The sequence below is a fragment of the Triturus cristatus genome, chromosome 6 (assembly GCF_964204655.1).
Source record: "Triturus cristatus chromosome 6, aTriCri1.1, whole genome shotgun sequence".
Lineage (NCBI taxonomy): Eukaryota > Metazoa > Chordata > Amphibia > Caudata > Salamandridae > Triturus > Triturus cristatus.
The window spans coordinates 140,263,846-140,278,600 of NC_140589.1; the positions used below are offsets into that span (position 1 = coordinate 140,263,846).

Below are 14,755 nucleotides of genomic sequence, written 5' to 3' on the forward strand. Positions count from 1 at the left end.
GTATTAGAACACTGGAATGTCGGGAACTCCATTGAAAACAAAGGAGGGCTCTGGGCTTCTAACTGTCACTAGAAGCCCTGAGCTCCAACTTTCCAAAGTTGTCGTTCACAGCTGTTGCTGTGAACAATGGCCTCACGGAGCCCGAGTGGATTTCAATCCCTTCGGGCTTCGTGAGGCCTTTATTTTATTTGTTAGAACATTCTGCCCTTTAGTGGATTTTTTTAATCATGTCATGCACTTCCTAGAGTCCTACCTCTGCCTGGATTTATTATTGTGTATACCGAAGTTACCAATATGTGATGCTGAGAACTGCCTACTAATAAAGTAATAACTCACACTGAATATAGGATGTATAGGTCTAAGGAAAAAATATCCAAAGGAGGAGAGGTGCAAAGGAAGAGAGGTGGGGGGCACAACAATGTTGTGGACGAAAACCCTCACTCACCCGAGGGTGACATGCTTCATCATTGGGTTTCTCCAACACATGGGGACTGCAAGGTACCCCATGTGGGCTACAACTTCCCCAAAAGGGAAGGAGCGGGAGTGTAGGGCACGTAGTTCTATCAATACCTTAAGGGGGCAATGAGGGGCAGAGTGCAAAAAGAAAGAAAATGTGAAGTGGTGTATTAAAAACTATCTCCGTAGGGGCAACAACTTTATTATTCCATCCTACAGGATAGTAGATAAAAACAGGTGATGTAGGGTTGAAAACAAATACCCTAGTAATTGGTCAACATGTTTCTGCCTCGGTGAGAATGTAGTTCTAGGCATTCGTCAGGACCAGTGTTTAGCAATCACTCTGCTTACATAATTTGTGTAAAGTGATAAAAAGGAGTGAAATGATACTTGGGCCACAATTCTTGACACTCAATCGCGGTATCAGTCAATACGATTGGTCAGAAGGCACTAAGATCAAAGTTTTAAATCCAGCTCAACCCTCTACAGAGTCTCCCCCCGTTGCGATTCCTCTTGGATATCGCCGCGGCATTCACGGTAGACTTATAAAGTAGCCATGAGGACATGTGCACATATCTTACTTCTGGTGGCTTCCCCAAAGAGAATGACATCACTGACATCACGGCTCTAGGCATAAACCAATTGTTCTCCTGCCTGTAATCTCCCCCCTTCCAACTCAGCCTTCCTGGGTAGCACACTGATGCTCCACGGCCTGGTTTGTGCTGCATAAGTACCCAGTGCAATCATGGAAGGCGTCACTGTATTCACTGCTGCATTTCATCGCCTTGGATGAGGGTAATATATGGAATTAATTACCCCGGCCGCACATTATAAGGATATTGCCAGCCACTAGGGAGTTCTGTGAGCATTTGAAGGAACAAGGTGGAAGGCCGAGTTGCTTTATAAGATCATGGAACTACGAGGAAACTTGCAATATTCTTTTTTATCTATATTACATGGTTACACCATCATCTTATAATATACGGTCACACCATCACACTTTCCATGAACCGCTTATAGTTTTTGTGTCTTGCTTTTTCATGTTCGTTGCATAGAAGAAGAAGAAGAATACAATCAGATTCTGGTACCGAGAAATTAAATGCACTAAAAAAAATTTTTTTAAATCAGTGTAATGCCAGTTAGGAAAAAAAATGCTGTGGTTCAGACTGTAGAAATATGCAGCGATTCAGTCTTTCTTTCAATAGACAAGTGATAAAAAAAAAGTTACATATAATGTCCTGTTTCTGCTGAACACTTTCTCTTCAGAGAAATATAGCAACTGAAAGAACATCTGGTTCCTAAACCATGGCTGTAATGTTGCGCTGTGAACTGCATTTCACCTTGGCAGGTGGTTTCGGCGGCAGGCAGTGTGACGTCAGAATACAAATGTAATAAAACTGTTACGGTGAGGAACTATGCCATTTAGTTATTACAGCCGACTAGAGATGTCAAACGTTGCATGAAATAAGAAAACTCCAAGCGGGCCTTTCTATCCGACTTGCAGGCTCCCACGCGTTACCCTACTTTTCGCGGAACGGTAGTTGCCCCTTTCATGAATACCAATTGCGGGGCTGACTGAACTGCCAGAGGCAATTGGTTTCTGCTCCGCAAATGTCCTCAAGTAGACCTCGCATGCCGGAGAGGGGTGGGGAGTCCGCAATCACGGGACGTGCCGGAGATCACAGGGGCGGCAGTTCTCGATAGACAGACCTGCCGGCGCTTTGGCCCGCGGGAAGCGGTAATGCGCGCTCACTTTCAAGCGCCCAGAAGACGGTCACCTGGGGCCTCCGCCGCTCGCACGCAATGAAAGCAGCGGCGCTTCAAAGCGCCTCGGCAAACCACCGCGCGCTGCCTGCGCGAGGGCCGAGGTTATTTTTAATGCCGCCAGAGGAATCTCAACTTGTCAGCAAAGCTGTGAAAGAGTTTTGCTGAAATAAAACGGAAGCGACATTCAGAGGACAATGGCGTTCAGCAGGGAACCGCGCTCGCGTGGGTAACGCTGTGAATCTCTAGATCCCGCCGAGCACGCAGAAACTGACAATTTGAACACAGACTGTGTGAATATTACGTCCACAGGAACAAGATAGTACAAAGTAAGCTGCACATCATAATAACCTTTTGTCAACGTTCAATTTTCTTTACCTGATTCTTAGGTTATTAAAAATCAAGTACCGCAGAGACATTGTGTTATACCTCTTCACTTGTGTAAATGCAATGACGGCCGGGATTTAATAAAGGAAGGTAATTTCTCCGGTTTCAATGTTAGAATTATTACCGAGGACAGAATTGCACTTTTTGAGGGGAAATAACATGGCAGGACTATGAGTTAAGAGGAAGGTTTTCCTAAAAAGGGGGCAGCAACGTGCCCTCAATAGGAACTTTGTTTATAAACATCCCTGCATGAACGTTAGGGGCAGACAGAGGAGACTGCAATGTGAAACTGAGAAACAACTGCATATAGTGTAGACTCAGATTCAGAAAATACTTTATTCAGTTTTCCACATTAAAAACCATGATAACTCACATAAAATCTTTTCCATAAAAGAAAATATATAAAAAGAACATATAATTAAACAGAAAACACAATAAATGCACAGTGTATATATATTTTGACAACATCTGGATAATCAGACCACTGTCAATGTCCTTGCGCATGCGCACAAACAGTGCTTCAACTGTTCTCCAAAACGTCCATCTGCCTCAAGCAGTGAGAACAAATGGATTGCTCACTAGGACTTGCAAGGTGCACCATGTCGTAAATGGGTGGGAGGTAAATAGAAACCTCAAGCCCATGTTGCATGGAGCCTGCATACACAGCCGTCTATTTACAGGCGTTAAAAAGAAAACCGTGGTGATATGGTGCCCTCTACAGTACAGCTTTCTAAATGCACTGGCAAAAAGCAATCAGCTCGCCATTTCTAAGCAACAACAAAAACTATGCATGCATAAATTAGATAAAATGTGTGTACGATAGGAGCATGGGATGTGGCAAAGACATGTGTGCATTCTGCCTTATACTGTGTGGCACTCCCCGTCCATACAAAATGCATATTATAAACCGCATGCCGGGCGACATTACTCCCGAATGAAGTAATGCATGTTCCAGGTGATGTAATGACCATCATTGACCGGTGCTAGTTAATAAAAATCCGGAAAACAGAAAAAAATATCACTATCACATGCCATAATGGACCACAAAGATACTTCTAGAAGCTATCCCTCCTCTCAACACTGGCAGCTCAGCTCATTGTCCTGCACCACAAGCTGAAAGGCCTTGCTGGAAACCTCATTCTTCCCAAAAATATGAAACTGTAATACAGGATGGCGCTAAACATCTGGCTCTTCCCCAACATGCTATAAATGGTGCCATCAACTACCAGAGAGGATCATTCACCTTCACAAGAGCTCAGACATCACTGAACCAAGCATGATGCCCACCCTACTACTGGAGCCAAACACCTCTGAGCGTGGTAGGCGCGAACAAATACACAGCCACTCCTCACCATGCATGGTGCCTGGTTGGATCCATTTCTGTCGAGTTTGCTAGGCCACAAGTGGGGTACGGGTTTTATATCGGAAGAAGGGTGGAAAGACAGAGTGGGAGGAATTTTGTAGCTCGCAATACATTTCGGCAGTTTGTCACAGGAAAATGTGTGAGTTTAGGCAAAATGTGAGAATTATAGGGCACTGTGTGTAAGACAACGTTGTGGAATCTGTGCAAGGCAGACTCCCCTGGACCCCCCTGGGTGTCTACTTTTCAAACATGTTTGGGTTTAGTAGGTTTCCTTAGGTAGCAGCTGTGCCCAGGCTCATATCTCCATTGCAAATACAAGTTAATTTGTTGTCAGAAAATGCGGATGTCTTCACGCTGTGATTTTGGAGCCTTCTGTATCATGGACGCCATGCCGAGCCTCACAACTGGGGTAGTGTTTTTATCAAAAGTTTAAGAACACAGAATAGTATAACATTTGTTATTAAAAACGGAATTTCTTTTTATTAGCTTCCGAATTTAAGCCGGCGAGTAAGAAGGATCACATTTTGCAAATTGCCCTCTAAATTACGTGTAACCCTAAATTCAGAGGTGGATAAATACCCACTACTCCTAAACTCATTATCTTGAGTACATTTAATAAATAGAGGTTTTCTTTATACCTAATTCTACATTTTCTCATATCAACTGATGCGTGGTCAGAACAAGATGAAAAATCATTACAAGTTGTAACTCAGTTGTTGGCTCTGGAGGTCTCATGTTTATGGACAAACAAACCTTCTGTATCCCTTCAACCAGAAGGGTCTGATGGACATAATATTTGACTTTTGTAAATCAGCCGTCCGGGCCAACTGCTATATTTTTTCTATACATTTTCATTATTTTTTATTTCAATTATTACTTTCTTTTCCGAAACCATGAGCAACCTATACAAATGATGCCGTGGTGAATTCAGAATTGTGTCCGTTTTTCAGAAATGTATGGCTTTCCGGGTTCAGCCAGGTGTTTCTCCTCTTTCCACCATGAACTGCAAGTCAGAGGCGGTTTCTGTGCGAGGGCGCCGGGGCTCTGCCCCTTTACAGTTACTGAAATTGTTGTAAAAATAAAGCAAAGCTAACTCTGATTAAAAAAAAACCCACACATTGAATCCCCTCGGCAAGCCTAGAGTCTAGAGTGTGTTTGGTGGGCTGACGATCTCATAGCCCTGAGGCCTGTGAGGTCATCAGCTCGGCTAAAAACTGGGATCAAAGGCCAGTCTATACACACTGATGACACAGGGGTAAAGTTAGCCCTGGGTGTTTGAAAGTCAAGCCCTGTAGCGCTAAGCCTCCACGTTAGTCAGGGAGTGGAGACCATTGTCACCCCACCCTTTCCCAACTCGTCGCAGGGTGAAGGGTGGAACCCACTCTGTAACGAGCTGGGATACAGTGTGGTAAAGGTTGCAAGTGGGAAGCCAGGAAATCGAGTCTGCGCAGTTTAAGGACTTAAGAGAAGAGATACTACGCAGAATCAACTTGTTTCCCGCGCATGAGTTCATGTTGGAGCTGAAAGCCATTTTAGCTCCGTTGAGATGTTACAGCTAGACTTGTGGGGAGCAAAGGACAAGGTGCTGGTTTTGCACACTGCAGTTCGTGTTGTGGAGGAGTTGGTCTCGCCTAACCTGGCAAGTTGAAGGCAGCTTCAAGTCCTGGTGCGGTAGAAAAAGTGCCATCTGCCGGGCCCGGTCATTTGGTTAGTTAAATTGGGCCTGTTAGAATTGTTCTGGTTTACGGCAGGGGTAATGGCAGACTCTAAAACATCACCCATCTCCCGGCCGTGAGCCCTCACTCAAGTCCTTCTGTTCCTCACTCACACATGCTTCGACTCCTCCTCACCCACTTCCTGCGGCTTTTCTGCTCGGGGAGGGATTTCGCAAGCGTTGTGCCAAAGGACACCGAGTTTGAGGCTTATAATATTTGCATCGGCACTGGCACCCTTTCCTGCCCGAAGCCTGGACGTGCAGTGTGCCCTCAGATGTTCTGGAGTTCATCCTGCACGTTGTACATATCTGCACACACCGAGCTGCAGCATGACGCCACAGCTGTGTGGCTCCCAGTAAATGCACCACGCGCTGTTAGAATGCATTGGTGGGTGGGTCTGTGGAGACCACCTCCTCTGGTGGGGCCCTTGAAGTGCAGACAGAACGAGGACCCCTGCTGAAGGGTCTCATGGAATGAAGTTCAACAGACCCCCTCTGACAATGCCAGGTGTCAGGAAGAGGGCCATGTCTGTGGAGGTGAGGCCCTTCGGGTTACCACAAACACCCCTTTTACAACCAGGACATGGTCTGTACAGGTTTGTAGCACACAGACGGTCTGCTGGATTAGTTACCACCGGTGCCCGCACTTCTGACCCAGTCCATTTCAACCTGATTTGTTGTTTATCCCTCATTCTTTATCGTGGAGGGGTTTGTGCTCTCACTGCCACCAGTGGTTGAACAAGTCCTCACCTGCCCCCACCCTCCTCCGGTATGTGCCGAGTTTCACCACATTGGTCACTAGTCTCTGAAGGGGCTTCATAGTCTTGTGTGTCCACCCGATGTAGACAGGACTGATGAAAGGCAGAGGTCTTTGTGCTGTGAAGTCAAATCTTGCACGGAGCCAGTTCCCCATTCCCACCCTCCCAAACACAAAATTCTCTATTTTTCAGTTTTAAACAGCGCAAACTCGAGCCGAAGGGATTGGAGCGCTTCAGTGGCATTACTGAGGAACATTCGGGCACCGAGAGATTAAGTGATTTGCCCAGAATCACAGGATGTTGACCTCCCGTCGAGACTCAAACCCGGTTCCCCAGCTTCAAAGTGGCCCGCTCTGGCTGTTGCGCCACACCTCTCCCTTCCACTTCCACCAGGGGACATTCTAAAGCCAAGGCAGGTTGCACACCGGGTGAAGTGGAAAAGGAGATTCGGAGGCTGGGCGAGAGGGAGGGGCTGACTCGGTCTACGGCTGGGCTCCGAGCTGCTACACCGGACCATCACACATTTCTTGAAATGTTCAAGCTTATCTGAGAAACATTTCTAGTTCCTTATAAAAGGAGGTCACTCACGGCAGAGGGAGTCTTCTGGTGATCCTTGTGACGAGGCCAGATACATTAGTGCTACTGTTTAGAGAGTTAATTACATCTGTACATGCTTGCATTCGCGGCTTTAGATGGCAGTGTGATACACATGGCCAGGTGTGCTTGGGTAACTGTAGGATTGATTACCTTAGTTATACATTTCATGTACTGTAACCATACGTCTCTGTGCATAGGTAGAGTCTGTTTTTACCAGGTGGATGGAGGGGCATGTCGGAGGTTTGCCTCAGACGGAATGACTTATGGCTCAGAGCCCTTTATTTTAGAGTGACTGAAGATGAATGAAGTCTTCAGGGAGGGTGGCGTTACTTCCCCATTCTCCACCTATAACACCCCGCCCCGACCAAGCTCAGCCTCACCACTCACACATTTCACCACCCGCCACTGCTGTAAGTAGGTTGAAACTGGACAAAAACAGGAAAAATAGACTAACAGAAAAATGCTAAAACTGTGGTAAATGTTTTTCTTTCACAACTCTGCTTGTTTGTGAAAGATGGTGATCATAACACAGCAAACCTTTTGCTGATAAACACCTCAGCAACTAAGGGGTTAAAACCCCAGGCTCCTCCCTCCACGTCCTAACCTCATGCCGGGACGGTCAACAGGCTAAGAGAGAAGGGACAGGGCAGCACTATCCCCATACCCCGCCCCTGAGATCAGTATTGGGCTGTCCTAGCAAAGCTTCCACTCATGCCAAGACCATCAATCGACCAGGAGAGAGGAGAGATAAAGGTACTGGCACCATCCCCCCTTCCTGTTCAACTTGCCCACGGCGAGATTGAAGAGGGCGGACTTGAAAACTGCAGGGGTGCTACCAAAGCAATGATGAAGGCGAGAGGATAACAAAAACTTTCCAATCGATAAGGTTTAGGAAAGTGAGAATGCAAGCCACATTTCCAATACAAATGTTCACATTGCCAAATATTGTGAGATAGCAGAGTAACCTGTGCTGGCCATCACACTCCGTCAAAACAAAATTTGCTAATGTTTTTTTAAGTAGCCGCGTCCCCTATTTGGGTCCGTCCCCTTTTGCACTGCGAATGAGCTTCTACCATCGGGAGACACTCGTTTGAGGTTTCTCGGCGACGGCTGAGAAAATTGATATCCCCTGACAAAGGGCCATGGCCTGAAATGCATCGGGATGGGACAATGCAATTTAATTGCCCGGGATGAAAATCATTTTGAGAAAATTATGATTTATAGAAAGAATTTGATGTTTGACAAAGCAGATGGAAAGTGGATATTGCCTTGACACAATAAATATATTGCATTTGAACTCAATTTAAATGTAATCATTTTTCAAACAACTCCTGGATGTAGGGGGATTTGCGGTGCTAAAGGGAAAGGACCCTAATAGGGGACGCGGCTACTTGTATTGTTACACAAGCTCTATGATCAGAGAGTGAGACCCTCTGTAGCACGCTACAAACGGAGTACAGAGATTAATCGTTGAAATTACAGTGCGTGTTCCCTTTCATTTATTTGATTATATTAATTTTTTTAAAGTCACAGTTCGATTCACTTTTTATTTGGATCTGAAGGAGTTCATTAAATATATTATAACATACTACACTACACCTTCCCCCAAAGCACCATGACACCAAGAGGAAAGAAATACAACTAAAATACTTACTCTTCAACAGAAGATCCATGAACAAAATTCACATCAAATTTTTTTACCTACTCTCAGAAACTACACCAGACCTCATATTCATTAATGAAACATGGCTCCACAAAGACTCAGCACTCACATGCCATGACGCCACCCGACCGGAATATGGTAACATCAACAAAATCGTATTGCATCACTATAACGCCTGGCTACTATCCATAAAAAAACCCACTACAAATAAAACACATCGGAAACCTCAACATGGACAACTGCAAATCTGTGCTGATAACATGTCATCCCACTCCAACTATCACTTACTCCTTCCTCGTAATATATAGACCACCACCCAGCAATGAAAACTTTAAAGATATCTTAATAGATACTGTGACCAAAAGCCGACCAAAATACCCAAACCTATAGGTTATAGGAGATGTCAACATATAGTTTCACAAAAAGACTTTATCAACAACTACAGCTATCACAACCAACCTCGAGGTCGCCCAAGCCCCACAATTGTTTCTGGACCATCTCACTCTGCTGGACAGACTGGGTGTATCAAAAGAATGAAAACACAACTTTACTACAACGCTAGTGGGGAGAATCAGGAACTGAAAAAGACCAAATCAAACTACGCCACTATAACAGAGCCTACAGAAGGGCCATCAGAGGCACAAAAGCTACGCAGAACTGTAACCAACTCCCTTTCTGAGGAATCCATGAGATTCTACCAGAAGTCCATAATCGTGTATTCCAAAACACAAAAGCACCACAATCTCAAGACACCTGTGACAAAATCTCCATATAACCGATCTAAAAAAATAGAAAGACAGAAAATTACTTTAAAGAGAACACAGACAAACACCACCTTAACACATGGCCCAACTACCACAGAAAAGGACTAAATGCTTTTAATATGCTCTCAGAAAAAATATTTCTTCAACATCATCGCAGGCAGACCATCAGGATCACCATCAGACTTGGCACTTCCAAAAAAATCTTTGATAATATCCTTCGTACAACCTGTGAAGAGGAGGTTTCTAAAACCTTACTCAACAAGTACCTGGAATTAGGTTCATTCCCGCCCAAACTCTAAACTTGCTACAATAGACAACTCCTCTTAAAGAAAAACGTCAAACCACCCGACCTAGAAAACTATAGACCTATATCGAATGGCCCAATCTTCGGAAAAAAATTTGAACGACCATTGTTTGCTCAACTTCCCAAATTTACAGACGAAATGCCTTGAAGTCAGACCAACAATCTGGCTTTAGACCAGTTAGCCATCATATCCATGAAGGAAGACCTAAAACACACAATGGACAAGAACAGAGTGGCCGCCCTTTTGCTTCTGGGCCAGCAATTGCATTTGACCCAGTCTATACCCACATGCTACTACTAAGTCTCCATCATCCCAGTAATACAAGAAATTGCTGTAAAATGGATTACTTTTTTCACTCAGAGACAAAGTGTGGCTTACCTACCACCTTTCACATCAGCTCTTCACATCCACCGTGGTGTCCCTCAGACTCGTAATCTCCAATCTTGAATATACCAACAGCCTATACCTTGGAGCACCCAGATTCTTCGTACACAAAATACAACTAATCTAAAATGCTGGTGCAAGACTCCTTCTCAGCATTCACTCAGGAGAACACATGGGTCCAGCACTGCAATCACTCCACTGGCTACATATGGCTAGAAGAGTCAAGTTGAAGAAATTGTCCACAAAGCATCCCAAGGAAAAAGACCACTATAGCTACAAGTTAAATTCAAGCAACACACACAAAACAGGACCTCGTTCTCCATGCTTGCATCAAGAATCATCTTACCACCTTCCTATATGAAATCCATATAGTCACTACTTTCTCAGTACAAACCGACAAGCTCTGACCCTCACTAGCTGCCAAGATTTAAAGTATTCAGGAGCATACAGGCCCCAGAAGACAGTAGAAAACATGCCTATTTCAAAGATAACTACATAACCCCACAACCCTGGTATGGAACTTGGAAATATAATCATACCTTCAAGTACAACTTATAGTTTACAGAGAACAGATATGCAACAGCCCAATCAGCACACTAATCTCTAAATTCAGGTAAGTTAAGGAAGGTTGACCTAAGGCTACCCTGTGCTATATATAGTAATGTCAATTCAGATATAACCCTTCTGCCCTAACCTAATACTAGAACCATAACACTCAGCAGTTGGCAGCCAACTGGAGCTCATACAGGCTTTACAATAACTCCCTTATACAGCTTAATCCTCTTACACTCACATAAGACGTATCTGCTATGGGTCTTGTCCATCACTCAGTACTGTAAAAGCCCACAAACCAGCCATCACCAATTGAACAGGCATTGTTTAACTGAAGTGATCTGTCACATACTGCTGGCAATCGAAGGACTCAACTAGTGCACCACTACAGATTCCCAACTAGCTACATACTATGACCACTTGTTTACATCTCATAATGATATTCAGATATAGGATGATAAATTCCGTCCCAGCAGATCTCATCATCACATTTCTCTCCAACCATGGCTGCTCAGAAGCTTAAATTTTACACAAAATATCAGGTTGGACAAACCAGTGAGGTAACCAGTTAAGCAGACCGACTGCAAGAAATACAAACAAGCATTGGCATAGCCAATAGGTTTCGCCTTTGGGACCTTATAAGTGTTTAGCCATGCAAAAGTTGCATAACTAAATACTTAGAAGGTCCCAAAAGCGAGACCTATTGGCTATGCCAAGCGGCAGTGCGGCTGCGAAAGTAATCGCGGTCAAGTGCGGCACGCGCACCTGCACTGTAGCTCTAGGCTGGCCTGGTAGCACTTTTTGGAGCCCTCTCAAAAAGTCTCGCCAGACCAGCGCATGCGCTGGGTCAGGCGAGACCTAAAAAGGACCTGAAAACTGCTCAAAGCTGCCAACTTACTGAAAACCATGAACCGCACATCTACATCTCACAGATTTCCATCCATCACACTGCTAAGCACGGAGTTCCTTTAACACAATAACGGTTTCTCGGAGGTCATCACACACAACATGAAAAATTTTTGCAAGTAGGATCCAAAACAAAAAACACTTCCAATCACACATCCTGCAAGGTGTAGATTGTTGACCATGTATCCAAGTGCTTCACTGCCCTACACAGAGGTAGTAAGCTCCATATACAGCGGCAATACAATACACTTCAAGCCAGTATTGTTAAAACCATCACATCACAGGCACGCCATGTGTGAGCCTGCGTATCTGCTCACTTCATTTATTTTGAAAGGAAGCAATCTCCTACCAGAAGCCTGAGGTGAGGATTCTGTCTCCAGGTTGGCAGAGAAGCGTTCACTTGGGGCTCCAAGGACTCCAACCGGCAAAGACTGGTCTCCAGAAGCCAAATCCCCCTCCAGCTCTTCACTGATGGGGAAGGCAATGTCGCTGACAGGCTCCTCTTTAATCTTCAGGGGTTTAGCGTCTTCCGATGCCTTCTCTGGACTAACAAGCTTCTCATACTCTTCAGAGAGCTGCTTGCTGGACTGCAGAAGGATTTACAATGTACAGGTCATAGATGTGATAGGCACAAAATAAACACATCTCTGATAAAAGGACAACCGATTTTCTGTGCAATACCTTCCCCTGTGTATAATTATCAGCTGTATAATTGCCACTTATATCTAAGATATTGCACATGTAATCCTACTGAATCTTTGAAATGAATAAGGCACAAAACATTGGTAATGCCACTTTGAGATGTTTTGTGGCACACTCACACAATAGCCGAGACAATCATCTTGATTCAGGAAAGTTCTCCAATCTCTTTCTCTCTGCCTCCCCACGACCACAGCTATTTATCACCTTCTCTCCTAGGGCAGTTATCCCACACGTCTCCACCATGGGGTGATACCGCACATGCGCTCTTCTTATTCTTGCCTATCAAGGAAAGTTTGGACCACAATTTTTCTCCTAGCCTGTAGATTTGTACTTGTACCATGTCTTTCCAAACCTAGTGATCAGTTAAATTGTCACCTCAAGCCAAAATGTGAAAACTTTTAATATATGCACTCTTCTTATGGCTAGTAGCAATTATGTATTCTCTGCCTTTTGCTCTTTAAATATATGCGTGGTTTTAGGTCTTGCTCACACACTGCTTTAGCAAGAGCTCAAGCCATCACACAATACACACGCGCCACATACATATACACCACACAAAACAGGTACAGAAAAGGATTTTTGGCCAGGCCTTTTTTAAGCTTTCTCTGGCTTTAGGCGTTTACAGACAGGCCTGGCCTTCAGCAGATGTGGATAGAAACACCCAGGCTTATCTCGGTTATCCAATTTCCCCTTGCTGACTTCTGGAGCTGAGTGCCAGTCATCTTTGAGGTTGGTATTTAGGCTGGGAACCACTCTCCACCAAGTCGAAGTCCGGTCTTAGATTCCAACTCTCAATGCACTGGCTTTGCGTGCCTGCTTGCGTATATAACCACAGACCTATGAGCGCTAGAGGTCTTTGGTGGTGCTCGGCTTGGGACAGAATGCTGGTCTCCAGGTCCCATTGTCTGTCTCAGAGTCCCTGCAGCACCAGCTTTCCTCAGGCTCATCAATGCATGTCGTCCAAAAGTCCCTGCTTTCTACCATCAAAGCAATGAGCAGTGCAGCCTGGGTAGCAGCACCAGAGGGTATAGACTGAGTGCAGAATTAGTTTAGAAAAGTGACAGGTATTATTGTGTTCAGGAACAGGCAGATGCTAATTAGTTGTGCGTCATGCTGCAGAATGATTCCAAAGCACTGTAAATAATTGATGTTCCTAGTGACAGATAGTGCTCATGTCGATATCCTAATCTGTCATGCCTCCCTGTCTAAGGCGCAATAACATGTGCCATTTTAATCTCTTATATGTGACGCGTCTCAGAGAACAGTACTCCAATTTATGTGCTTAAATAGTCCCCTTTTCAATGTCTTGCATGCAGCACCCACAAGCTGCAGGCTTATCTACACAATCATGTGTAGAGTCCCCAATGCAAGGCCCAGCTACATATAAAATGATCCAAGGGCCTCCCCTAAACTGTACTTGTCATGACTGCAGAACTTTGAGGTTACAAACCCTAAACTGTCATGGCCACCGTTTGAGACCTCGTGGTATTGAAATTGTGCTGAATGACAGACCTAGGTTTCCTCCCACACTGATGGTCTCAAGCCAGTACTAATCACGTTGGTATGTGGACAGGCCCCACCAGTGCATTCTGGGGGAAATATAGCTGCTAAGTGGTCTGATCTCAGTAGTTTGTAAGCTGTGGGTAGATATTGGTCAAAGCAGACAGCGTTTGTTGAGGGTGGTCGAAAGCAATCCAATCTCTGGCAGTTTCAGATACACCCACTTCTCTATTCTTGACAGGCTACTGTGCGAAATACGAGAACAGTTGTCAAATAGGCAAGAAATAGCAATGAGGATTAAAATCCTGCACTACATGGATCATTTTTACACAGTGATGTAACATGCCCAGAGCAGTGTACAGGCGGCTCACTTCACAAACCAGAACCTCTGCGCTTGCTCTTCCAGTGCACTAGTCCAATGGTGAATCCCTGAACAAGACACCACATGGCAATCTATGCCTCCTAGGTCCTTACCAACATTTGTACTGGCAGGCTGGAACCTCTCGCTTCTGACTTTTACAAACCTTCGATGGCCTAGCATTAAGAAATATTTTACACATGGCTGTGACACTGCAAATGCTGATGCCAACACTGGTATTACTTTTCTTGCGGACAACCCACACATACTCCCACAGTCCCTAGATCTGATGCCTTTAAACAGCAGAATGGTCTTGTCATGACAGTACCTACGGTCTTAAAGAGGAGTTCACTTTTGGCCTTCCACCCCCACATCAGAGCACAATTCTGATGTCTTAAGTTAGAAAAAGAGGAACACCCCCAGTGGGATCGTACAATTGTCACACTCATGGGGTGGAAGGGGGGGGGGGGGGGGGGAGGACGAGGGGGAGGGGACAGTGTCATACGGAATAAGTGCAAGGGTAGGTAGGCCCAGCTTCCTGAAGTATGACTGTACACTTTCATCCCATCAGTGGGCACAAAT

General features: G+C 44.9%; 1 protein-coding gene across 2 annotated transcripts in view; it reads right to left on the bottom strand.

The window, feature by feature from the left end:
* The window catches only part of SUPT7L (SPT7 like, STAGA complex subunit gamma), a 113,701-nt gene that overhangs the window by 9,860 nt on the left and 89,086 nt on the right, over nt 1–14,755 (bottom strand). For both annotated transcript variants that reach the window (XM_085610354.1, XM_085610353.1), the window contains exon 4: nt 11,963–12,200. In XM_085610354.1, the coding sequence (XP_085466480.1) occupies nt 11,963–12,200 (238 nt within the window). The remainder of the gene's footprint in view (nt 1–11,962; nt 12,201–14,755) is intronic.